Below are 27983 nucleotides of genomic sequence, written 5' to 3' on the forward strand. Positions count from 1 at the left end.
CGATGGCCACGGTGCTGCAGTTTGGATGATTCATTTGCCAACCTGTAAAAACTTGTTGAAACATCGAGGACCAGAGATCACCTTTGGCTAGGTCGAGAGCTAGGAAAATGCATTGTGGTTTCTTCCAATGCTTGGCTTTACCCTTTTCCCTTCTTGGAAATGGTTTTCTAGAGTGGCCTGATAGAAACTCGGGGTTGGGCTCAGTGCAAACACCCGACTGTCGGCGTGTGTTAATTTATTGCTCTTAGAAGAAAGGGCTCCGCCTCCGAGCCAGTGGTTACTACTGTATCAAGCCCAAGACTTGCACTCCCTGCTTCCCCTTAGCCCACCGCGAGGCGCCCTGGAGCAGCCAGCCCGGGGTAAGGCGCCCCAGCTCCTTCAGGCTCCGGCCTGGAGACGGAGCCAGCCTTCGCTATTGGTCGGTCGGGGCAGAGGACGAAGAGAACGGAGGCCCGTGATTCGTCAGAACCCCATCCGGAGGAGGCGGGGCCGCTATATCAGAGGGAGTCACTGACTGGGGGCAGGCAGTTAAGCTGCTGGAGTGCGGCGGAGCCGGGCCCCGGAGAGAAATCGAGAGAGGGAGGGCGGGCGGGGAGGGGGTTCTGCTGGAGTTCTTGCCTTTCGCTTCGCAGCTGTAGCCCAGCCCGGGGAGGGGATCCGAGCCTCTGTGTGGGAGGCAGCGGCTGCACCACACACCCCAAAGAGGAGGTCGCGGTGGCCCCCCAACATGCTGTGCTATGTAACGAGGCCAGACGCCGTGCTGATGGAGGTGGAGGTGGAGGCTAAAGCCAACGGCGAAGACTGCCTCAACCAGGTGAGAGAGGAGCGGGAGGGGAGACAGCTGGCCCGGCGTCTGGGCGGCCCTCCTCGGTGCTCCCGCTGGCGGGCCTCGCGGCGGCCACTGCGGCCCGAGGGAGGAGGGCGGCGAAGCGGCGCCGGCGCCGCCACCGCCGCCCCGGGGAACGCGCCGGAGCCTCCTGGCCGCGCGCCCCGCGTGCGGCGCGGTTCCCCTGCTGGCGTGAAGCGCGTGGAGGCGCCGCCGCCCCCTCCTCCTTCTGCCGAGTGGGGGGTGGCGGGGGAGAAGCAGGGGGCTGAATGCCTCTGTCTGTCTGTGAACGCCTGGGGCATCGGCGCCCGAGGTGGGGGGGGGGGGCGCTCTCCTAAGAAGGCAGCGCACCTGCGGCAGGTGTCCGCTTGATATTGCCCCCATCTTACTGCTGCAAGACCCAGCCAGCCCATTTGGGGCCAGTTGTCCCCTTGTTGTCCTTGAGATGCCAAGGAGGATCCTTTGTTGAACGTGTCCTGCTTCCCAAACATCTGCCTTCGGTTTTAACGTTTTGCAGAACTGTCAGTGGTTTGGGTAACCTCCTGCCCCCCACACAACCCCACCACCTCCCAGCCCTGCTTGTTGTATTTTTGGCATCTCTGCCTTTGGAAGTTTTAAAAAGAAAAGGAGGGGGAAAAAAGAATGGGTTACAGTTTATCCCAGACAGTATAAGTTTGGCACCTATGGAAACTCACAACTACATCCAGATCCCAAGACCTGAGAGGTCTGAGAAACCTCTTGGAGAGCTTAGCTGACACTTGTGGAGTGTTTGTTTCCCCGGCTTCTTTTTTTTTTTAAGTGTCCATATGGCTAAAATCACCCAGATACTGAGCTGAAAATTCCTCTGTACAGATTGTGCTGGTGCAGAGAGTTCCAGTGATTGGAGTCAAATGGAAAATAGCCAGTGGTTTGCTTCAGCGACTTTTCAGCTGCTTTTGAGGGTTATTGGCAAGCTTGCTAAGGTATTAGATCTAGCACAGTAAGTTCGAGTACCATACCTGAAATCTCCAGAGTCTTTGAGCTTTGTTTCCTGGGTTAGCGCTAGGAAATCTCCCCTGCTGCAAAACACGCCAGGGTGGGTACAGATTCTTGATTTGTTTTTACCTGTAATCTATACACTTAATGATATTGATCTAGCAGGGCTACACATCCTCCTGCTTAAGTGATGTGCTCACCTTTTGTTTTAGGTTTGCAGAAGATTGGGAATTATAGAAGTTGATTATTTTGGACTGCAATTTACGGGTAGCAAAGGCGAGAGTTTATGGTTGAATCTGAGAAACCGAATCTCCCAGCAGATGGATGGGCTGGCCCCTTACAGACTTAAACTAAGAGTCAAGTTCTTCGTGGAGCCACATCTCATCTTACAGGAGCAGACTAGGTAAAATGAAGCCAAAATAAACTAATGTAAAATGTGACTGTGGTGCTATTTATTGTACTAAAACTATTCTGCTTCACCTAGAGAAGATAAATCTTACATACTTCTGGACAGGATTTAGCCAGCAAAAAATGAGTTTTTTTCAAAATTAGCTGGAAATTCACAGTTGTCCAACTTTTTGTTGAAGTTAGGAAGGGACTGCTGAGTATATTTAATTGGCTCATTTTAGAAAATCTGAAAGGGGAGCTACAGACTGTTTCTAGCTTTGAAAACTCATTGAAGAGCAAGATTGAATTCATATGAAACGCTAGTGTTTGGTGCTATAAAGAGTTCCGGGTGTCTAGGACCTCTTCATCCTAAACGTATGAATGTCCGATAGTAACCTCTGGCTCAGCAGTGTTACTCTAGGTCATTGTAAGCTGTTCTAACCGAAAGCTGGAAACAGTTCCTCTTAGCTTACTTAAACTTGGTCAACTTCTTCAGTCTAGTCTCAAGTTACAGCAGCTATGAGCTCTGGCTGAAAAAAACAAAACAAAACCAAACTTCTAGCAATTCTGTCTGAAGTTGTCTGGTGAGCGTTGTAAGACTTTCTGTGAATTTCCCCTGGTTCTAAACATTTTCCTTAGACTTGATTTTTACATTTAGGGGTTAAAAAAAAGTCTATACTGTGCATGAATGTTTTATGTTCACGTGGTATACCGACAGAAAGTGTCATTCTGGATTGGTTGTAATACTTTCTCCCACAGCGGCCCAAGCTGGGGGCTGCTGCTTTTAAACATTTGTTGATTGAAATTCAAGAGACTTTGCTGCTTTTTGTAACTCAAATCCTACCCTGATAATTGGTTTAAAAATAGCACATTGAAAAAATGATTATTTTCAAACACAGCAAAACTTGGATAAAAATTAGTAATGCTTTTCCTAGTAACTACTACTATGAAGGAGGAAAAATAGACTCATGTTAGACTTTTCAGCATTTCATAATAAAATCCCATTCCCTCAGTTTTTAATGGTGGCATTTTGTTAATATTCTCAGTCCACAGAAAATTATAAAAATTATCAAATGTTTAATTTTTTTTTTTTTTTACAAAGTAAGATTGCTTTGGGATGTAGTGGAAAGAGCAATTGAAGTTAGTGGGGCCTGTTTTGTTATTCTGTTTACTGCCTTTGACCTGGAGCAAGTCTATTAGCCTTTCTGTACTTAATTTTTTCTTTTCTTAAAAAATCTGCATAAAGGAGTTGAACTAAGGGGCACCCTAGATCTTATCAGTTCCAAAGTCTACCAGCCTATTACTCAATTTATAAGAATAGTCCAATAAAATGTCCAAATGGCTTCATATCTTTCAATCCTATTCCAGTCCCATTAATTTAAATACTGTTTACACAATTTTAATTTGAAGCTGCTTTGTGAAAGCTTCACTAAGCAATTAAGACTTGGAGGTCAGTAAAAAATCAACACTTAAGAATTTTGATTGCATAGTGTTGTTACTGGGTTTTGTTTAATATTCCTCCAGACCTTTGTGGATTTCTGGATGGAAAAATAAGTTCCAGCAAAATCAAATGTACTTTTGAATCTGCATAAATGTGCACAAATACTTCATTTAAATAATGGTGCAATAATAGCAGTATCTTTGTTTCACTTCACAGAATTTAGCTTAAATTATTTATTAGCTGGTCTTTACCATTATTTCTGTAATAAGAATCTTAAAAATTAAATTAAATTAAAATTAAATTAATTTTACACATGCAAAAACGTGGAGACTTTTTGCCAAATAATTCAACTTTAGAATTAGAACTGTATTAGAATTATATGTAGCCATTTCACAATCTGCTAATGACCATGTTAACACTCAACTGAGAACAGAACTAAAAAGTGGATTTACCTAGAGCATCTAGTTAATTTTCACTGAGCATCTTTTTAGAAGCTCTTTTGAAATGGATAAACACCAGTTACTTCACTTGCTTTATACTGGAATTTGTTTCATTTATAATCCAGTGACCTTTTATCAGTCCTCCTTCTTGACCTCTTCGAAGCCTTTGACACTGTCAGTTACCCTCTTGCCTTGATACTCTCTGCTCTCCTGATTCTCCTTCTACCTCTTTGACCTCTGACACTCTTCATCCAGGTCATGTCTTTCAAATGTGGGCGTCCCACAGGCTCAGACCTAGGCCCTCTTCTCCCTCTATACTATTTGACTTTATCTCATCAGCTCCCTTGTATTCAGTGATCATTTCTGTGCTAAGGATTCTTAAATCTACCTATTCTGCCCTAATCTCTCTAGTCTCCTGTCTCCAACTACCCATTAAACATCTTGAACGGGATGGCCTGTAGCCATCTTAAACTCAGCATGCCCGCAACTGAACTCATTGTCTTTTCCCCAAGACCTTCTCTCCCTTCCACACTTCCCTACTACTATTAAGGGCAACACCATCCTCCCAGTTCCTCAGGTTCTCAATTTAGTTGTCATCCTCAACTCTCAACTCTCTTTCATACCCCCATATCCAGTCTGTGGACAAGGCCTATCAATTTTACCTTGGTACTACCTCTCAGATATATCCCCCTTCTCTCTGATACTGCCACCACTGTTGTGGAAGCCCTCATTTCTTTACTCCTGGACAGTTACAGTCACCTCCTGGTTGGTTGGCTAGCCAGCCATATGTATCTTCCCTCCAGTTCATCCTCCACTCAGCCACTAAAATGATTTTCCTAAAGTGCAGGTCCAGTTGTGTCTCCTTTTACTCATTAAACTCCAGTGGCCCCCTGTCACCTGCAGGATCAAATAAGAAAGCCTGTTTTTTCAAAGCCCTTTCTACCTAGTCCCCCAACCCTACCCCAGTTTTCTGGTCTTTTTGCACTTCGCTTTTACCCTTCACATACTCTTGAATCCATTGACACTGGCATTCTTGCAGTTCCTCAACTCTATCCAACTCTATCTCCATCTCTCAGCTCCAGGAATTTTCTCTGGCTGACCCTCATGCCTGGGACTCCCTCCCTCCTCATCCCTGCCTCCTGGCTTCCTTTAAGTCCCAGCTAAAATCTCACTTTCTCTAGGAAGCCTTTCCCAATCCCTATTAATTCTAGAGCCTTCCCTCTCTCTGTTGATTATCTCTTATTTGTTCTTTATGTAGCTTTTTTATACATAGTTGTTTGCCTGTTGTCTTTCTACCCCTTTAGATTGTGAGCTCCTAAGGGATGGGAAAGTTAGACTATCTTTTGTCTTTCTTTGTATCCTCAGAGTTTATCACAGTGCCTGGCATCTAGTAGGTGCTTAATAATTGTTTATTGACTGACTTAATGATTTACTCCTATTGTCCTTTCCTCACCTTCCTCTTCACCACTCCCCACCCCTAAAGATATTTTGGAAATCCATTTTGATGTACTTGAAAATGTGCTGATAAATCTGTATTTGTAATTTTGGTGGCAGAAGAAATTTTCATCAAATACTTCTTTATTTTATATTCCTAATCAGCACATTTTGAAATAGTCTGCTTGGCAAGTCTTTTGAAAATCTTCTAATGCAAATGATAAAAGAAAATGTTTGAGGGAAATATATTTTTTAGAATGGCTATTCCAAAGACAAACTCTCACCATACCATAGAATTCTGCCTATTAAACTGTTGCTCTTATTTTGCATTCAGCAGCATGTTAGAGAAGGAATGTGATATAATGCAAAAGCATATTGTTTGAAAGGGGGCTCTGCCACTCACCTTAGGCAGGTCAAATGTCTGAGCTTTCTTCATTTGTAAAATGGAAATACTTGCACTACTGACTTTGCAAAGTTGTGAGAATCTAGTGAAACACTTAGGAAAGCATTGTATATGTAAAAATTATCTTTAAAAATCTTTGTAGTTTTGTGCTCTACCAGTTTTTACTGATGCCTTTTGCTTTCATATTGCATTCATTTCTGAATATATTTCTTTCCTTCCTGCACAGCTCTCCCCGAAGCCCCCAGCATATTTGCCCTACCGATTTGAAAGCTGGCATTCTAGAGACTATAATAGTTTTGTTATAATGGCTTCTCTTAGAGCATAATTTTAATGCTAGAAACTGATCATATTGTTTTCGCACTAAAACCTCATTGAAATCACATCCCTTTAAGTCGGAGATTCATAATCATTTGAACCGGGTTGAACTGAAGTTTACTTATAACCTGTTGGGGGTGAGATGGGGGAAGAATGGCTTGCCAAGCAAACGAATTGTATGAAAAAGATGCAAGGGGTCTGGCTTTGTGTGCTTAGGAAAATAAAGTGTTTTTAAGGACTTGAAGTATCCATTTACACATAAGTATATAATTACAGTGTCAAAAGCCAGAACTGTTTTGTTTTATCAATTACAAGTTACAAATGATAATTACAAATTTATCTAGTCAGTAAAGCAAGACTGTATTCTTGGAAATAAAACTGTTTTTCTCATTTAGAAAAAAACAACTATGCTTTAGACTTCATCAATTCATCTTATTCTAAATCAGTCTGTATTGAAATATTAGTAGTAATTGCATTCATTTTGGGAAGGATTTGGCTGTAAATACTTCAATATTATGAAGTTTAGCAATATATAACTTCTTTGGGGGATCTTAAAGTTTAATTTTTTGAACAAATATTTGATTCTAGTCTTGTTGCTAATTTCTAAATGTTATACTAAATGTTTTGACTGTTAGAGTCTTAAGTTAGTGGATGAAATCTGACATTTTATTATGCTGTAAGCTAATCATAAAGTATTTTATATGTAATATACTGTAACTATATTATAGTAACCATTCTGATTGTGTGAGAGGTCACCTTTGACTTACAGTAAGCACTTAGAATAAGCCAGTACTTATTTGCTCTTTTGGAATAACAAAGAAGTATTAAGATTGTTTGCTACAAAGTACTTTAAAGCCCTAGAAGATCATAAGATCATACCTTTAGAACTGGAAGGGACTTTAAAAGACTATGCTATCTAACCAACTTACTTTACAGATCAGGAGGATTCTAGTTGTTAAATTACTTTTTCCAAAGTTAAATCAGTAGTGTTCAAACTTCAGCTTATCTGTGTTATTCCATGTGAACTGATTGTAGTCTACTTAAAATAGGGCTAACCCAACAATAATAATGAGCAGCTAGGTAGCAGTGAATAGAGTGCTGGGGCCTGGAGTCAGGAAGACTCACCTTCCTGAGTTCAAACCTGGCCTAAGAAGGCACTTCCTAGCCCTGTGACCTTGGGCAAGTCACTTAACCCTATTTGCCGCAGTTTCCTCATCTGCCAAATGAACTGGGGAGGGAAATGGCAAACCACTCTGGTATCTTTTCCAAGTGAATCCCGTATGGGACCATGACGAGTAGACTCAACAACAAATAATAATAATAATAAACTGGCAGTTAACTTAAACCCTTCCACTGAATTTTCACTTGATACTCCTCCATTGAATTTCTTCATTTTCACAAGTCTTTTAAGGATGAAATCACGTGGTAGGAAGAGTTCCTAATGAGATTTGGAAAACGAGTCTGCTGCCAAGTACCTACATGACTTTGGTCACATTACTTCAACTTTCTGTAAGATGAAGGGGTTGAGCCAGATAATCCCCAGAGCCTCTCTCAGCTCCAAAATTCTATTGCAAATTCTCCTATATCACCATTACTTTCTGTGGGTATTAATATAGAATAGAATTTAACTTCCTTAAATACATTTCACTGAAGCAAAAGAAAGGTTCTTAAGGAAGATTACAGATGTAGTTCATGCTTGGGTTGGGGGTAGGGTAATGGTAAGAAGTAAGATGTTCTTCATGGTTTAGCTCAGTTTAAAAATATTATTAAGACCCACATGCAGAATTCAAAAATACTAAATAACCTTTCTAAAATTTATAAACTGCTATAGAGTAGTAGAATATATATATATATGTGTGTGTGTGTGTGTGTGTGTGTGTGTGTGTGTATGTATGTATGTATATGTAAATGTCTTCATGAAATAGAATGAGTCCGTGAGAGCTTCATTAGAAATCAAGAGGAAGAACTGGGAAGAAAAAAGGGATAGCAACGCAGCTGGGTCTTAAAGAAATCAAATTTCATTAAGAGCAGATCGGATGAAGAAGTCATTCAGTGGCACAGAATATACAAAAGCATGGAAGTGGTCAAATTTAGAATGTGTTGGAGGAGCAGCAAAATCCAGTTTGAAACACAGTATAGTGAGAAAAGGCTAGAAAATTCTTATCTTAAATCTGGAAGAGGGGCGGCTGGGTGGCACAGTGGATCAAGCACTGGCCCTGGAATCGGGAGAACCTGAGTTCAAAACCAGCTTCAGACACTTACTAGCTGTGTGATCCTGGGCAAGTCACTTAACCCTGATTGCCTCCAAAACCTTCATAAATAAATAAATCTGGAAGAGGCTTTAGTAGCAGATTATCTGGTCCTTTAACTTCCTTAACAAATAAATGTTCTTCTACCCTCTGCTTTACAGAATTTCTTCCTGAAGCATTACACTTCTTGTTCATCCTAGTTCTGTCCTCTGGGACAAAGCAGAACCAGGCTAGTCCTTCTTCCATCTAAGAGCCTTTCATGTACTTAGGTTCATGTACTTAGGTGTGGAGCGTCTCCAATGCCAGACAAGGATGTTTGGTAGTTGGTGGGGAGCTACAAAAGGTTTTGCAGTGCTGGAGTGTCACATTTGGAGCTGTGCTATTAGGAAGATTGTTCTGATGAGTAGAGCAAATGGAACTAATTAAAGCTTAGATTTATTTGGTACTTTATGCAAAGCATCATAACAGCTTTGCGAAATAGGTCATGGAAGTAGTATTATCTCCACTTTATAGATAAGGAAGCAGTCTTAAGAGATTGCTACTTGCCCATGATCACAAGGTACTTAGTGTCAGAATTAGAACTTGAACCTGCATTTTCTCTGTCCAGTGCTTTCCCCACCGTCATACTATAGAAAGACTATTGCAGCACTGAAAGGTTGTTGACATTTCTATAGTGCCTATTAGGTGCCAAGCACTTTACAATTATTGTCTCATTTGATCCTCAAAACCACCCTACAAGTTAGGTCCTATTAATATCTCCATTTTACATTTATTAAATGCATACTATATGCCAGGCCCTGTGATAAGTGCTGGGGATATAAAGAACAGCAAAAGACAATCCCTGTCCTCAGGGCAAACATGGTTAAATGATTTGCCCAAGGTCACAGAGCTAGTAAGTGTCTGAGGGTGGATTTGGATTCAGGTCTCCCTGACTCCAGGCCTCCAGCTTTATCCACTTAGACACCTAGCTGTCCTGATGAGTAATGATGCCTGGCCTAGGGTGGTTGACATTGGGAATTGAAAGAGTAAGACTTACATTCATCTCTCATGTTCTTAGGATGTTTTCATAAGAATCATTGCTGTTTGAAATTCAAACTTAAAAGTAAAGCTGGAATTAATATATTATAGAGATATGTATTTTAAATAATGAAGATCATAATTGGTGTTTTGGGAATCTGAGGGTTTCTAATGTGACAACAATTCATGAGATTTAATTGTTAGTAACATTTTAAAAAATAGATATCAGAAGATTAGTATATTTCATCTACCACATCTTAATTATACCAGAGCCTTAATAATTTGTGGGTTTTTTTCACTCTTTTACACTCAAGGATGCTCTGGTATCTTTGCTTCTAATCAGATTGACCCAATACTCTTAGCTAAACCTCTGATAATATAAACTTCATTTTTAGATGATCCAGCTTTGTTATGAATTCTAAAAGACTCAAAGAGAAACAAGAAAAAATGGAGCAGTGAGCCTAAATACTGTATTTCCTTGCTGAAGTAGTGATAGATTATCTTGAATGCATAGTTAGGAGTAATTAAAATGTTTCATGAACTATGTTTCTATTAGTTGGTGAATGTAGTTTGAAGGCTGATTCAGTCATCACTATTTTGGCCATAGTTTTCATGGAGAATGTTGAAAATTTTCTTTGCATTTCTCTTTTTATGAATGGATGAGAAAGCCTTTATTAAGTGCACATATGTTCCAGGTATTGTGGATACAAATTCAAGCTAGCAAGACAGGCATTGTCCTTAAGGAGCTTACCTTCCTAATAATATAGGGGGAGGCAACAGAGCTTTGTTCAGAAACAGCTAGAAAATAAGTGGTGACCTCAGGCAAGTTAAGGCAAAGGCTTATCTATCCGAGGACAGGGTCTTGGGGGCAGAGTCCAAGTACCTACTGAAGGAGAATGAGGATGAGGATGCAGACCAAAACAGACAGGACATAGTTTGGAAATGGCTCAGAAAGAGAGCAGGCTATCAGTTAAAGTGGGTACAATTTTTAAAAATTTGAACAATGTATAAATTGCTAACAAGGGCAAAATATGTAACATCCCCAAAATAGAGATGTTGTCCAAGGTGGGGTAGTTGTCATTGTCTAGACTGGAAACAGAAAACTGATTTGACCCTGAATTACAACATGTGTTTTTGGCATCTAGTGGCAGTAATTTAAGGGAAATAGAATGTCTATATTAATGGGAACAAGTACAAGTAGTCAGCAAACATTTATTAAGCCTTACCTACTGTGTGCTAGGCAAAAGACAGTCTCTGTCCTCAAATAATTCAAAATCAAATGGGGAGAACAACAAGCAAAAATATGTACAGACAAGCTATATAAAGGGTGAATAGGAATTCCCTAGAAGAGGGGAAGCACTGGAATTAAGAGGAATTAGGGAAGCCTTCCTGTAGGACTTGAAAGCCTGGGAAGCAAGGAGGCAGAGATGAGGAAGGAGAGAGTTCCAGATATGGGGGTGGGGGTGGGGCGGGGATGGCCAGAGGAAGTGCCTGGAGCCAAGAGATTGAGTGTCTTAGTGGAAGAGTAAGGAGGCCAGTGTCACTGGATTAAAGAAGTACATTGTCGGAGTAGTAAGGTAGTAAGTAAGTAGTAAGAAGACTTGAAAGGTAAGGGGGGGCTACGTTTTGAAGGGTTTTGAATGTCAAACAGACCATTTGTGTTTGACTGTGGAGGTGACAAGGAGTAATTAGGGCCGAATGGTGAACGGATTGAAGAGGAGACTTGAGGCAGGCAGACCCACCAGCTGACTACTAGAGTAATCCAAATGTGAAGGGATGAGGGCCTCTGGCCAGGTAGTGGCAGTACCTGATGTACCTAGTAATACACTTAGCCTTTCTGAGAGTGTTTCACAGATTAGTAATGTATGGGGTGGATAATTGTGAAGACTTCACAGGGTATGTCTAATGGAGAGGTTCTGGGATTTGGCCTTGTGATTTTGGGAAGGCATGCCCTTCCCTCTCTCTCTCTCAGATGTTAGAAAATAATGAACTTCCTGGGAGCTATTTGTTCTCTGCTCTGGGAAGGGTCTTTCCTTCCCCCATCCCATTTCTCCTCCTAGACTTTCAGACACCACCCTGGCAGTTGAGTTCTGATAGGGAAAAACCTGAACGATCCGGATCAATCTTGGTCCTCTGTGTAGTTTTTGCACCTAGACTGTAAGCCCGCCTCTCAGCCAATGGTGAGAAGGGATAGAGGTGGGTGGGAATCTTTTTCATTAAGACTATAAATTAAGGCAGGTTCTCTTTTACCTCGCCTCCTCCCTTATGGAGGTGTGCCCAAGTCTTGCAAGGTTTGTAGAATAAATTAACTTTGTTTCTCTTAAAGATGTCTCTCCTATTATTTAAAAATTCTGTCCCATACAGTAATAATAAACAGCCCAGAAAAGTAGGTGTTGTTTGATTCGTATTGACTGCAATGTGGTGTTTAGCTGTGTTTCATTTTTGGAAAAAACAAAAGCTATCAGCAAGAATTTATTTAAATCTACCTGTATTTTCCACTTTATCTACCTTCTCCCTTTCACAGAGAGCCGCCCCTTATAACAGGAGGATTTTTCTTGGGGTTCATAGCCCATGGTTAGATGTCAGGGAGTCCATTGACTTGGATAGGAAAAATTTTGCATCTTTATTTTCATTTAATATCTAACTGAAATCTAGTGTTTTCTTCAATTATGAGTATAGGCAACAAATATTTTTTTGAAAAGGGATCTATAGACTTCATCAGTCTGCCAAGGCGGTAGGAGTGGGGAGTTTCTTGACATAACAAAAGTTAAGAACCTCACCTTGCCTTATAAAAATGAATTTTAAAAGGGGGAAATCACAGCTCACCAAAACTAACCCAATGTATGGAAAAAGTCCGGCATTCAGGATTCCACAACCGTAGTCTCCCTCACCTTATCTCTGCAAAGAAGTGGGGAAGCACCTGCTTATATCTCTTCTTGGCAGCCAAACTTATTGTTTTTGTTATTTCATTCTATGCATTTACATTGTTTTTATTATTGTATGTGTTGTCCTGGTTTCACAACAGTTCATATAATTCCCCTTAAGCTCTGTATTCATCATTTTCATAGTTTCTTACAGTACCATAATATTTCATTGTTCATCTACCACCTGTTTAGCCAGTTCTCCAATTGATGGGCATCTGCTTTGTTTCCAGGTCTTTTCTTCTACAAAAGGGGCTGCTATAAATACTTTGGTATATGTAATAACTCTCTCTTTCACTGCCTTTTGGCATATGCCTGAAATTGGCATCTCTGGGTCAAAAGGGATCAATATTTTATTCACTTTGCTAAATTCTAAATCACTTTCCAGAATAGTTGAACAACTTCAAAATTCCACCAGCAACGAGTGTGTTACAATACCTGTCTTTCCACAACCTCTTTAATGTTGACATTTCCATCTTTTGCCAGCTTTGTTATTGTGCTGCGTGTGAAGTGAAGCCTGAGTAATTCTAAATTACATTTATCTTGTTACTGATTTGTGTCATTCTTTCATGTTGTTGTTGATTGGTTGTTCATTTCCTCCTCCACTTAATGTATTGGAGAATGGCTTTTTTAGTCTTATGTATTTGTTGTTTATATATCTTAGTTATCAGACCCTTATAAGAAATATTTGATACAAAGTTTTTGTTTCCCCTCATCTCATCCTAGATGAATCAGTTTTGTTCATTCAAAAGCATTTTAGTTTTATGTAATCAAAATTGTCTATCTCATCTTTTGTAATCACCTCTGCCCCTTGTTTGGTTCAGAATTCACCCTGGTTTGATCTTTCACATTCAAGTCATGTATCCATTTTAAGCTTATTGTGGCATATGGTCATAAACCTTATTTCTGCCAGGCTACTTTCTAGTTTTCCCAGCAGTTCTGATAGAATAGGAAGTTCCTTCCTAAGTAATTTATTTTTTCAAGTTTATCATACCCTTGGTCACGTCCAATTAGTTCTGGTCCTTCTTTGTATAATCTGTTTTATTGTTCTATCTAAACAATGCCAAAAACTTTTGATAATAATTGCTTTTTAATACCGTTTGAGGTCCAGAATTACTCTTTATCCTTCATTTCTACTTTTTTTTAACCATTATTTCCTTGAGTATTCAAGTGTATGTGCACAGCCCAGTCATTTTACTTTTTTGGTTTTTAACCAAACTAGAGCTTTTGGAGACATTCTTTTCTCCAGTCAACCATCCACACAGTTGTCGGTGGTTTTCCTAAAGCACAATTCAGATGTGTCATTTCACTACTCAGTAAACCCCAGTGGCTGTCTGTTACCTCCAGGGTCAGATGCAAACTTCTCTGTCTGGCCCCAGTCTTTTTATACATTACTCCCCTTCACAGTCTCTGCAGTCTACCCTTCTTACTACCCAGGCTTCATACATACATATCCCTCCATCTACAATCTTTGTACAAGCTAACCCCCATTCCAGGAATGCCACTGTGGTCACTCCTTCACCTCTGAGAAGTACCTTAAAAGTACATTGAGAGCTTAGCTCAACACCTTTTCCGTTTCAAGTTTGCTCCCATAAATTATATTTATTATGTGTACATATTGTGTTCCCTTATAGATTATAAACCCCTTGATGGTGCGCCCCCCCCCCCCCCCCCCCACCGCTTCCAGTGATGCAGATTGCCACTCATCTCACCTTACCTTTTACAACTCTCATCTGTACTCCCAGAAATCTTGTCAAAAGGGGTCCATGGGGTCCATTGAACTTGCTGGGTTCCTGCTAGTAGTTCCTTTTAACATTACATTACATTGGCCAGCAGTGCACCTATCTCTTATCCCTTCCCTTGCTCCCTTACTGGCCCACTTCCTTCTCTGGTTATGTAGATCTGATAACTTTTTACACCACTCCTAATGCTTCATTTATCCTGGGTAACACACTGCCATCAACTTACTGTTTCTTCCTTGTCCTTTGGGTAACTCACAGTTTTTGATTTTTTGGAGAGTACATTATTCCATGATTCACAGAAATCCAGCAACACCAAAAAGATATTGATTTGAAAAGGTGGGTTTTTGTTTTGGGGAGAAGCTTGATGTCTGTCCTTAAAAGTACGTAGCCATTTTCCAAACGTAGTCATCCTCCCCCACCTTCCATCTTCCTGTTGAGCTGTTGTCTGTTTGCATCATGATAAGTATAAAGATACAAGATAGCTTTGGGGTTTACTCATCTACCCAATGTATATCACAGCCTGGGTAATAGACATTTTTCATCCCAGCATCATTCCTACAAACCCTTGAATGGTTCTGGACCTCAGTGGGCAGATTCAGCAGCATTCCAGGTGTTCTTGCAAGTGTCCTGATGTTGGAGTGTGGAGGACCTTAACTCTTAGGAACTACTCCTCCAGTTGGGTTCATCATTCAGTATCCTATGTGGCAGTAGCAAAAACCTTTGGAAAACAGACATCTTAATTTTTTTCCTCCCTTGATTTAATAGCTGTAAGGCCAATCTGTAAGTGAAAGATCTTTCCTGTCCATTGAATAGGCCTCAGTGGGGCCAACAAAGGGAGGCCTGAGTAGAGGCAGGCCCACACCCTTTCAGTAACTAGGTGTGAGGGCCCCATGCCCCACACCTTTTTGCTAATTAGGCTCTGAGCCCTCAGGGCCCTGAACAGGGTATATAAACTCAGAGGTTAGTGTTTTGCCTTTGGAGGCACACTCATTGAAAGAGCCGAGACTCTGGGTAATGGTTGAAGCAGCCCCCCACCCTCTTTGAAAACCCAGATGTTGGTGCTTCTCTGGTAACTATGTATTGTGATTTGGTTAGACAGAAATGTTGATCTGTTTATATTATCTCTGTTCGTAATTTCTGTTTGTATTTGCTCTGAAGTTCAGGGTGATGGCTTTTACCCCTGAACTAAGTGAATGATATATGTTTGTTTAATTAAAGTAAGATTGTTAACCCCTTAAAGTTGCTTGCCTTAGAAAAGAGGATCAAAGAAGCTGTACTAGCAGACCTCCTGTGTGCTGGTGTTACTGGTCTTATATCCCCACAGCAGCTACTAGCAACATTGTTGTCACAATAGCATTGAAACAAAATTCTCTGTCAGGGTTACCTTGTATGATCTTGACACTACAACATGGTATGCTGTAGAATATCTCTTACAAAAGCCTACCTATCTCCTTCATCAAGAATGGCCTTGACAATATGTGGAGATTATTTTAATAAAGGTGAAAAAGTAAGCTCATGGTGTGTATTTATAGTTTATATTTATATCTTTCTGGAATTTTTATCTGTGCCTCAGTGACCTTAAAATTAAATTGTCACTAGCACAGAGTTCCTCTGTTCATATTTGGTCTGGTACAGCTATTCTTCCCAATTTTGTTTTCTGTAGTGGCATTTCTTCTTCTTTATGTTTATATCACATTCTCTCAGGAACTGCATCTTAATGTGACCTCCTTCATTGTAAAGAAAATAGTTTGGAAAAGCTCTTATCAACATTTTTATAACATTTTTTTTTGTTTGTGTTGTCATACTCCCAATTTCATCTTAAGTGTTTTTGAGATGATCTACCATAATTGGGTCTCAGGTTAAGCCCTCTAAAAGACTTTTGTTTTTCCCTTTTCTACCTCTTGCTTTGTTGAGGCAGTATTGTTCATAATCTTCAGTATCATCCTCTGCAAATTAGTTTATATTCTGATTGGACAGCTAGATGGTACAGTGAATAGAGCTGAGTTCAGTGAATTTCTTCACTGAATACCTGAGCTCAGAGTCAGCCTCAGACACCAGCTGCATGAACCTGGCTGAGTCACTTAACCTCTGTTTGCTTCAGTTTCCTCAACTGTAGATTGAGGATAATAGCAGCACCTATCTCCCCAGGTTGTTGTGAGGATCAAATGAGATACTGTTTCTAAAGTGCCTAGAACATTGCCGGGCTCACAGTCGGCTCTATTTAAATGTTTGTTTCATTCTCTCTTCTCTAAACTAATAATTGTTGCCTTTGACTGCTTCACCAAGAGATTGATTGACCCCTTGGTTTTAGCGACTTGTAGTGAATTTAACAACTTTAGCAAATTTTCTTAGAAAATAGTGATAACCTTTGGCAGTATCTGTTTTCTCTTGGTTTTGATGACTTGTTTTTAAGTGTATGCCAGGTTGGAGATGTTTTAATTGCATGCCATAACTAATCATTTTGATTTTTCTAATTTCATGTTGATTTTCTCATGATGTTATTTGACTCTTGCTGTGTTTAGGATCTCCTAACTCTCTTCTTAAAGGACGTATTCATGATACGTAGTTTTTTTGAGTCAAAGATGATTGACTACTGAGTGTCTTAGGGAATGTACTCTGGCAACATCCAAGGGAGAGAAAACACTAAAAGAGTCCTACAAAGAAGGTCCCCTGAAAGAAGTAGAGTCATTTCTCTGAAATGGGGTGAAAGGTTCCTCCACAAGAGTCCACTTATATTTGACACAACTGCCCAATCATGGAGACCAGTCAGGGATTGATCTCCTTAATCTGGACAAAACATGAATGACTGTGAATTGCAGTTATCTTCGTTGTGGTTTTTTTGAAGCCTTTAAGAAGCACTGCTGTGGTGGGAGGTGGGGAGCTGGTGCGATGAGGTGATCAACACCCCATGAAATGAAATCTTTTCTAGTAGCGTATGCCCTGCAAAGCTTGCCCACTGCTAACATTGCCTTCAAAGAGCCCTGGGTTGTAATACCCATGTCATGTCTCGATGAAACATCAGAATATGACTTTTGTGGACTTTTACAGTATTAACGTGTCTTAGCTAAGACAGCTACAAAGGCTAAATACGTATTTCTTATTTTTCTAGTTACATGATGAAAATGGATTTCCTTTGCCTAGTATCATCTTAATAGATTTTGATCTTTGTGAGAACTAAATAATTTATAAATCTCAATCTTTGTCATAGGCAAGTCTTACCAGGTTCATTAGAAAATTACACAGGCCTGGAATCATGATTTGATGATACAAAACATTTGCATCAACAATACTACGATATTGTTGTAAAAAGGATTACAGGGTGTTGTCATGGTCTTCTTTATTTGATTAAACAGCTGGGATTAGAGTGGAATAGTTATCTTGTGTGCCAAACAAAGTCAATACTAGGAAAGAACATAGAAAGTAATGACTAGTTTAAGGTTTTTGTGGATTTAGTGTAGTGTTGCACATGATTTTAAAATATATTCATTTGTTTATGACCTTATTGAGGGCAGGAACTATGTTTTACCTCTTTCTGTGTCCCCACTGCTTTGCGTAGTACCTGGCACAGAGAAGGTATTTAATAAACGTTCATTGATTGACTAACTTATCTTGATTCATCAACAAGTGCTGGCAGATTTGTGTCCTGGTTGGCTTTGTATTCTTGGCATCCTGTACCAATGACCTACCTGTTGGCTCTAGACATCATCTCACAAGTGTACTGTACATTGCAGTACTAGGCTAAAAACTAAAGAAAGGCCTACAAAAGAGGACACAGGGACATTAATGCAGTGTGCATTAAAGAAATGAGTCATTCAGTAGTGCAAAGCATAATTAGGTTTAAAATAATTTACCGTTAGATAGGCTTAATATAATTAGAGCTAGGTTGTTGAATAAGGAATAGTTAACAAAAAAGTTTTTTTCATATATTCTTAGAATGCTATATGCTTTTTTCTTGTTAAATCTTGTCCTACACTTCCTGACCCCATTTGGGGTTTTCCTGGCAAAGATACTGGGGTGGTTTGCCATTTCCTTCTCCAGCTCAACTGAAGCAAACAGGGTTAGGTGACTTGCCCAGGGTTACACAGCTAGTGAGTGTCTGAGGTTGGATTTGAACTCAGGAAGATGAGTCTTCCTGATTTCAAGCCCGGCACTCTATCCACAGAAGAGTTTTTATGTCAATCTAGAGGCAATAGGAAGCCACTGGAGATGATTGAGTTGGTGGGTAAAATGGTGGGATGTGTACTTAAGGAAAATCACTGGCAGGAGTGTTGTAGATGGATTGAAGGAGAAAGAGACTTGGTTTCCCAGTAATTTTCTGAGAGGTGATGAGAACCTGAACTAACATGATGAATGTGAAGTGAAAAATGGAGGTAGAAACAGCAAGATCTGGCAAGTGAATTCCTATGTGGGCTGAGGGAGAGAAGTTGAGGTTATACAAGGTTATGAACGTAGGAGACTTGAAGACTTGTGGTGCCTTCAACAGGAAAAGAGTTTTGGAACACAGGTGGTTTGGTAGGAAAGATAATGAGTTCCATTTTGGACGTGTTGAATTTGTGATGTCTCTAGGATATTGGCTTTCATATGCTTTGAGGTTATAGTCACTTAAATATGTTTGATTTCTTATCATTGGGTCAGTTTTGAGTACCTGTAGAGAACTGCACATTTGAATCATCTAAACCTCAAACTTAGGGAATTTTTGCTAAGAGAGTAAACCACAAAACTGAAAAGTAGCCCTATTGATCCACCCAACTTATTTTGTATTCAACTGGAGATAGTCAAACCATGTCTTAAGAGGAATTTATTTGTTCAGTACATTGAACAGTGTAGGTCGGATCATTTTAACCATGTTAACACTTTCAGGTACCTTTGGTCTTGCCAACTCCAGAACATTGGGTCACAAGGAGACTGGATGAGAGCACAAATGGCTCCTGGGAAGCCTACTTAGAGTTGTTGAGTATCTTCATAAATATAGAGTCATACATACCTTTGTACTTAAAGGTTAATTACTTTATCAAGGGCGAAGTTCAGCTTAGATGATAAGGAGAAATGAAAAATTATTTTCTTAGTCGTTACAGAAACAGTTTAACATTTGGTTTTAAGTGAATCTTGGTGTGGCTGTGGATGATGTAAGACTCCTTAGTAAGTGGGAAGTGTAACTTTAGGTCAATGACTGAGAGTAACCCCCTTAGTAATAACAACCAGGCATTTGGCAAATTAGCAACTACTATCCTGGAATATTTCCAGATATCAAAAGAAATCTAACCCTTAATTGTTCTATAAGTCTTGTATCTAAGCAAAAGGGAGCTTTATGGTAAAAATTGGCTTGTGAAACAAGTCAACAGAATTTAGAGATGTTTTAAACTTCAGAACAGTAATATTTGTGCCAATTTATATGAAGGAGTGACATGGATATATAAAATGGAGCACTTCTCAGTGCCTTACATTTTCAGCTTTGTTCTTCAAGAAAATATGCTCATTTTACAATTAAATTTTTTTGTCATTTAAATAACTACCTTAAAATACTCTTTAACAACTTTGTTGAAAATTGATTGTCCCTTTGTTTTATTATAAGAAATTCTTTGTAGTACAACCATGAATTAATTAGTACCATGAATCAAGTCACATAACAAACTGAAACTTAATAGCATTGGCCAGAAAATGCAGTTCTGAGTTTTCCAATATCACTTTTGAGAAACATTTGCAAACTTAAGAGAATTTCATATTTTAAAGCTTAGCTATCATAATGTTTCCAAACTGTTTTCTAATGAATTCTGATGTTTCTAACAAACCCTGATGCTATGATTAGGGCAGTGGGAGAATGTCTATACTGATAATATTTTTCCTTTCTAAAATATCAGATACTTAATTTTGCATTGAAAATAGGATTAGTTTTTTCTCTCACTTTAAGCATTAAAATTTTCTCAACTCTTCCTTTTCCAAATTAGTTTGGGAAATACTGATTTAGGGATTACAATTTTTGAATTTTTACCTGTAAATTATACGATAATCTTCCTGGGCATTTATTTAAGAATGAAGAATTTTCAAATACTCTCCAGTTTTCACTTTGTGGTTCCAGGGTGTAGCTAGGACCAGAGTAGATATATTGCCTGCTTATCTTTTGTGGAAAGAAATACCCACTGCAGGCATGAATCAGTTATTTGAATACAGCTGCTTGTTTTGATAGTGTTAAGTGAACAACCTTGGGTAAACTTTCACCTGCTTTACCCAGGAAAAAAATAGTTACAGTCCAGATGGTTAGAAGGAAACAGTTGGGAAAAACACTATATTCTAACTAACCCTTCTCTACTACATTGAGAGATCATTAAATTACCTTATTGGAAAACATTATTTTTAAATTTTTTTTAAAACCAGTTTATCGATCCCACAGTCACATACTTCTTTCTCTTAGTAAGGGAATACTATACCTAGAGAGATGGCCAGTGTTAACACCACTGCTAAGTTTTGTTACTAGAACCACTTTATACTTGATGATACTTTTTCTCTTCTCCCTTCCCCCATCTAAGAACGGGAATCCTTTCACCTAATAACCTGAATGATACTATGGTTTTAGCAGGATGATCTGTTCAGTTCCTCCTTGGTATGGAATGCATGGGAAAAATACACAGTACCTTTTTGGAAAGTTTAAACACACACAAAAAAATTTTTCTTCTTTACTTTCAGGGGAAAAACCAAGAATTGTTTCAGATACATTGTAGAATGTGGAACATATAGTGTTAATCTACAGAGAGGTTTTATTTGACTCCCATGCATGCAGGGGGTCAGCATTGCTGACTATTGACCACCTGTTGGGCTTGACAGCTGCCTGTCTAGACATATGCATAGATTGTTTGAAGGGCCTTGCTGCCTGGTGACTAGGATCTGATTACCAACTGAAACTTGAAAAGTCAGTTCTGAAAGGTTTAGGTTGGGTCAATAAAACATTTAACCACTCCTTCCCTCCTTATGGCTTTAAGCAAAAGTTCTCTCCTTCAAAGCTATTTTAAAATATTAACTACCTAATACTATTTTCTCTTTGAGGGTTGGGGCAGAGGAGCAAACAAGCAGGGTGGAACTTCCCTGATCTTTGTCTAAGGCTGTGTCATAATGTGGTTTTTATGGCACTGCTGCTAGAGCAGGGCCTTACAGTCACTGTTGAAAAACTAGTTTTTATGGGTTCTTTTTTCAGATTTAGCATCATTCCCTAAAAGCACTAAAGACTATGAGATGTCTGAGTTAACGGAAACCATATTTACCTTCTTTGAGTACATTTTTACTTAAATTTTTACTGTGACTTATTTACAGGAGCTTGTGAGGGAGGAACATTGTCATTCGAACTTTGAGACGGCTTCCTTCGGCTATATTCAGTAAAGTTTTCTCATTTTCTCGTTGTAGAAGGCATAAAACATTAAGTAATGAGAAAATTGAGTCTAAGAGAAGTGACTTGTTAATAGAACTGGGATGCAGACCTAGAACTTGGAACTCCAAAGCCATTGTCCTTTTCACTGATCCATTGAGTCTCCATTTATCCAAAACACTGCTGTTATTTTGAATAAACATGACTTTACCTTATAATGCTTACCAAATGGCAGTAAATCTTTTGTCCTAGCCGATGCATGTGAAGGTTGGTTACTAAGAATAATTGATCTGAAGGAACACAGGGGATATTTAAATTATATCAGAAAGAAACTTATTCTTTTGTTTTACTGTGATTTAATCTAGTTAAAACTGGCCGGGTCTCAGCTTCAGTATTAAGAGCTTTCAGTTACTTTAATTTCTCAGAATTTTGCTGATTTAAAGTTTTTGTGTTGTTAAATTAACTACAAATTTTTAAAATTAGTCCAGACTTTTAAAAGTAAGTTCATTCTTTTGTAGGCATATATTTTTCTTGCATATAAAAGAGGATCTTTTGGCTGGCAATCTTCAGTGTTCCTCAGAGCATGCTGTTGAACTCAGTGCACTATTAGCACAGACAAAATTTGGAGACTATAATCAAAACACCGCCAAGTATAACTATGAGGAACTGTGTTCGAAAGAGCTCTCAGGTGCTGCCTTAAACAGGTAACTATGGGCTTCTGCTTTCACAGACCATTGACTTAGGTAAGGTTAACACTAGGCTCTTGGTGCCACCCTACCCTTTTTTCTTTAATAGCACTATACTTGAATAGTCTTAATGTGTGAAGAGAATTGTGACCACAGTTATATATGAATAAATCTTCCATCACTTAATGCCTTGATATGGAATATCTCATCACAGCAATAAACACCAGCGAAATATCTCTTTCTTCCCCCTCCTTTTTATACTACCTTACTACTACCATTCTACCTCTTATTTTGAAAACTTTAAATTTTCCCCATTTGCCTTCTACTTAATGACTTTCAGTCCCTCAATAACTCAAGTAAAGAGATTGCTAGTACTACAGCAGATGCTTAATTTCATGTATATTGAGTGCTCCTTCTACCTGTGCTAGTCACAGCTCCCCAACATCTCATTCTGTCTGTCTCAATATTTGCTCATGACTTTCTACACATCCTTCAAAATAGATATTACCTGGTATGCTGTTTTCTCGATGCCAGTACATCACTAGGCAGCAATCTCCATGTATTATCCGTCACTCTTGCTATGTGATTTTTCTACCTTCTTTTCTAATCATGTATGTATGTGATATCTTTTATTAAAACATTTGCATTTCTTGCAAAATTTATTATTGATAATTATCAATAATCCATTCATGTAATATGCCTAGAACTAAATATCTTCATTTTCAGAGCTTCATAAAATAGTGTCTCTGGCTAACTCTTTGCTGATAGAGCTTCTTTTTTCTTTGTTTGTTTGTCTTCTACAGTATTACCATGAAGCACAAGGAACTGGAAGGGATGAGTCAGGCTTCAGCTGAATATCAAGTCTTGCAAATTGTATCAGCAATGGAGAACTATGGTGTGGAATGGCATTCTGTTAGGGACAGTGAAGGGCAAAAACTTCTCATTGGTGTAGGACCTGAAGGAATCTCAATCTGTAAAGATGATCTTAGCCCAATTAACAGGTAACCAAAGTCTTTAAAGCTTTGGGTTGTATTTGTATGACCTTGATTATAAAAGTAGGAAAAAGAGCTGAGGATTTGAAAAATTATCACCCCTTGAATAAAATGCATTCTTTTCGATGTACTTTAATATTTTCAGGCTTCTGTTACTACTTAATAATCAAGAACTTAAAAAATGGAAATTTATTGGCCTGCATGCATTAGTAAAGTAAGTGGTTCACTGCCAAGAAGACATACCTTACTACCAGTAAATAGAATTAGACTGTTTTTCGGGCTGAGGCTATTTTGGGTAAATGCATGATACCTGTATCTATATAGTTTATCAACATTTTTTCTTATTTGACATATTAGTGGGCAAAGAGGTTTGTCACTGACATGTTAAGTAATTATTTTTTACTCTTGACTAAAGTGTTTTGCCAAAATTTAAGAAAATCTTAAGACTTCAAAAAAAATAATCCATGATCTTCATACATTCTTCTTTGTCTTGGTAAAAATTATTTTCTCCTGTTCTTAGGATTGCATATCCTGTTGTTCAGATGGCAACTCAGTCTGGAAAGAATGTGTACCTGACAGTCACTAAGGAATCTGGTAATAGCATCGTGCTCCTCTTTAAAATGATCAGCACTAGAGCCGCAAGTGGACTTTACCGAGCCATTACTGAAACACATGCTTTTTACAGGTATACATTGCTACTTATATGAATAAACTCTTTGTAACTTGCCAGTGGGGCAGTTAGGTTGCTCAATGGTTAGAGTGCAGGCCTGGAGTCAGCAAGACCTGAGTTCAAATGCAGCACTAATTGTATAACCCTGGTCAAGTCACTTAACCTAACCCTGTTTGCTTCAGTTTCCTCATCTGTAAAATGAGCTGGAGAAGGAAATGGTAAACTACTTCAGTATCTTTGCCAAGGAAGCCCTAAATGGGGTCACGAAGAGTCAGACATGACTGAATAACAAACTTGTCAGCAGCAGTAGACTAAAAATGAAAGTTCCACAGGATTCTAAATTGACTACATTTTCATGTAGTGTTCTTCTGCCTGTTATTCTCCTGCAAAATTTGAGAAAAGTTTGCTATATAGAAATGTTTTTACTTCCATGGCAGCAGAACTACATGAAGCCAACATAGTTGTTGGTTTGATTCTGTTTTTTTTTCCACAAGAAATACATATGTATGAATTGTATAAACATGTTTCTTCTCTTCTTTTTTTTTAACTTTATCTTCTTGGGCTATCACTTCTAATAAACCTGGATCATTGTGCCTATATAGTTGCTACCTTTGTAACTTTTGAAAATTTAATTGCCATTTCTTCAGCATATGATGGTTCTCTCTAAAAATTCAGAAAATTAAAATCTTTTCAGTTTTGTGGGACTATCGAGGACCCTTTTATTTTAAAATCTTTAGAAGTAGAACTGTCAGAACCATTTTCAGACCCATATGAAACAGAAAGATCCCCTTCCTAAAAGTAAAAACCCAAAGCTTTAAATTTCTGAGTTGGCAGCATTTAGTTGTCTGAACTCTAGAAAAGCACGTATAGCATCTTAAGTATCAGAGTAGATTTTCGTTTGATCTGTTGTTGCAGGTGTGACACAGTTACCAGTGCTGTCATGATGCAATACAGTCGAGACTTAAAAGGTCACCTGGCATCTCTGTTTCTAAATGAAAACATTAACCTTGGCAAAAAGTATGTCTTTGACATCAAACGAACATCCAAGGAGGTGTATGACCATGCGAGGAGGGCTCTTTATAATGCTGGGGTTCTGGACCTTGTTTCAAGAAGTGACCAGAGCCCACCGAGTTCTCCCCTGAAGTCTTCAGAGAGTAGCATGAACTGTGGGAGCTGTGAGGGGCTCAGTTGCCAGCAAAGCAAAGCACTCCAGGAAAAGTTACGCAAGCTGAAGGAAGCCATGTTGTGCATGGTGTGCTGTGAAGAAGAGATAAACTCAACTTTCTGCCCTTGTGGTCATACTGTGTGCTGTGAAGGTTGTGCTGCCCAGTTACAGGTACGTGAAAGTAGCCTATGATGGTCATGACATTATTGCATGATTTATGCGTCTCACAAATTAAATATGACCATACATAGCTACGGAGATAAATGTCCAACATAAGTCTTTTAGGTTATTGTTTAACGTTTCCCGTATTGGTAAGATATCTGAATTGCATATTGATGTACCTTTGGCAATTATATTATGAAAATAAGGGAAATTATCTTTATCACTTATGAGATTTGAAATTACATAGAGTTTTTAATCTTTGTTAATTTATGTAACATTTTTTTCATCCAACTAGTATCTTCCTACCCACTATGCTGTGTGCTCAGAGTTTATGTTAATTTTAGTACCTAATCAATTACCCACCTTCAAAAATTCTTTCAAGCAGTTTCCTTTGTGGCATTTTTATGCTTTTTCTTGCTACTTTCTGACATTGAGTATAAACTGTTGCAAATTGTACTTACTTTTCTGTGGCAGATCATCAATTTTATGTGAAACTAGCCTTGAAGAGCAAATAATATTCCCTTGCAAGCTACTGACCAGTGGTAGAACCATAACTCTGTGCAGGAAATCTAATCAACAGAGTTGTCATCTGATGTGTGAAGATGCCACTGCCCTATTATTGGGGGACATGCTTGATTTGTTTTCCAATACTGGGGGCTGTGTTTGTGCCGATTCAGTCCACTTATTTCCTCTTGCCAAGAGTTTTCTCTTGGCCAGGTCTAGAAGTGTGTGTAGCCCAATCATTGATCAAACAAAACTGAGCCAACTGACTCACCTAATCATCTAAATCATCACTTTGGCCTCATTAGCATTTTGTATTTAACCTCCTGGATTACTTGCCTTAGCAAAGATTAGAGAATAGGCCTGCAGAATTTCTGTATTTCCATATGAGTCTGCGTTGCATGGGAGGAAAAAGGTCTATAATGATCACTCCTTGATTACAGCATATCTTGTAATTGAAGTTTGGTAGAAATCCTGGTTAGTTTATTTCCCCCAGGAAAGCATAGAAGAACTCCACTACAACTGAGTCAGATATTTTTGGATTATTTATTCAGGAACCACCATGGATAATTGAATTCATCATACTTTTCTGAAAAAGAAATGTGGTACATCTGTCTACTCTTAAGAAAACGCCAGAGCATAATATAAAGGTTTCTAACAGATGTTGTCTTTCTCTTTTTCAGTCATGTCCAGTCTGCAGATCCCGAATAGAACATGTTCAGCATGTGTATCTTCCCACCCATACAAGCCTCCTCAATCTTACAGTCATCTGATATATCGTACTGATACATTTACTTTATAAGCCACATTTCTACAAACTGCACTATTATGAACTAGAAAAAACTGTGGGAAAAATGGTTCCTCCAACACCTACCTGCAGTGAGGAATGTTCCCCTGGAAGGAAACATTTCTGAAAACACAACCATGGCTTAATCAACTCCATTTGTGGTACCCAAGGAAAAAAGAAAAGCTGTGAAAGTCTCACAGAACTTAACTATCATCTTATGAGGAAACCTATAAGAAAAAGCAAATTTTCCTCTTCATGACAGATAAAGTGACACCAATGCCAAAAATTGGGCATTTGTAGGGGATTGATAATATTACGAGCGTGTTTACTATATCTTAAGGAAAATTTCCTACCCAGAGAGCAAATTGTTTAAAAATTGGTTTTAAAGATTTATTTTGTTTTCCTTTTATGTGGTCATTCCAGACATTTATAATAGGAATTTTTTTATAAGTATACATTGTTTAATGTCAGTTTTTGCTTTTATAACTTGTTTAAGTATAAGGATTCGAGGGTTAATTAATAGATTCTAAAATCTATTTTGTGACTTTTAAAAAAAGTAATTGCTGGTTAAGTGTCAGATTCTAATCTGCCTATTAGACAACAGATGATTCAATGCAGTGTAAGGTAGTTATTTCTTTCCCTAATAATACCCCTCTCCCCACTTCTGTGTTTCAGAAAGGTAGCTGTTCTGAAAAGTAAAATCCTTAGTTAAGTAGTTTTCTGCTCATTGCTAACCACTCCTTTGGGCCCTTGGTTTGGTCGAAAGTCATTTCTGCTGATTAAAAGGGAGAAAGTTTTGCTTAGAAAGACTAAATTATACAACCCTAGAGATATTTCATGGTTGGTATAACTATGGTAGTCATTATAGTTCTTTCTAGCTATTTACTCCAGCCTCACTAAGGTGGTGGTTATTTTTGCTTGAACTATCAAGCCTTACTTACAATCTTATCCTAAGTATCATAAGCATTGTATAAGCTTTTTTTTTAAGTGCTTGAGTACTAACTTTTTGTTGTCCTCTTTTTGTATTGGGGGTGCAGGGGCTGTGTTTTTGTCTTTGTCTTCTTAAGCCTACCTTCCACTCCCCATCTGGGCATTTTGGACTCTGATCAACTAGTGGGTTTTTCTAGGACATAGGGAAACCTAGATTACCTTCTTGGGTGCAATACTAGCGAAATTCAAGCTAGAAAACCACACTGTCACTTTACTGAGATTTTTCTGAGTATACTTTTCATATTGCCTTAATGTAGCAGTGATGTGTTTATGCATTTGTTTCTTTGCACAGACATTTTGTCAAAATATTAAAATTCTACTTTTTTATGGCACATTAGCATATAAACCTTTATTGCAAGAGGTATTTATTTTTTCACTTGTAAAAAAATTGTTTCCACATAAAGAACTCTGTTATATCTTAGATTACATTTCTGTCTTTTTATATTCAGGTTAATAAAGACTTTAAAGCAAATACTTGGCTTCTTTTCTATCTTTGTACTCCTTAAATTAGGCTTTATTTTATGAA

General features: G+C 38.7%; 1 protein-coding gene across 1 annotated transcript; it reads left to right on the plus strand.

The window, feature by feature from the left end:
• Positions 1-518: 518 nt before the first annotated feature.
• On the plus strand, positions 519-27929 carry LOC118834417 (myosin regulatory light chain interacting protein). The gene is made up of 7 exons (XM_036741871.1): positions 519-814; positions 2014-2204; positions 22023-22208; positions 22994-23191; positions 23703-23867; positions 24768-25188; positions 26364-27929. The coding sequence occupies exons 1-7, from the start codon at positions 728-730 to the stop codon at positions 26451-26453; spliced, it is 1338 nt and encodes a 445-aa protein (XP_036597766.1). The 5' UTR covers positions 519-727; the 3' UTR covers positions 26454-27929.
• Positions 27930-27983: the final 54 nt, after the last annotated feature.

The sequence above is a fragment of the Trichosurus vulpecula genome, chromosome 1, assembly GCF_011100635.1.
Source record: "Trichosurus vulpecula isolate mTriVul1 chromosome 1, mTriVul1.pri, whole genome shotgun sequence".
Taxonomy (NCBI): domain Eukaryota; kingdom Metazoa; phylum Chordata; class Mammalia; order Diprotodontia; family Phalangeridae; genus Trichosurus; species Trichosurus vulpecula.

What these genes read in the sequence shown, in the direction of transcription:
- LOC118834417 (XM_036741871.1), top strand. Translation starts at nt 728, where the DNA reads ATGCTGTGCTATGTAACGAGGCCAGACGCCGTGCTGATGGAGGTGGAG. An exon ending in GCGAAGACTGCCTCAACCAG is followed by an intron (nt 815 to 2,013) that starts GTGAGAGAGGAG and finishes CTTTTGTTTTAG; the next exon opens with GTTTGCAGAAGATTGGGAAT. An exon ending in GATCTTAGCCCAATTAACAG is followed by an intron (nt 23,192 to 23,702) that starts GTAACCAAAGTC and finishes TCCTGTTCTTAG; the next exon opens with GATTGCATATCCTGTTGTTC.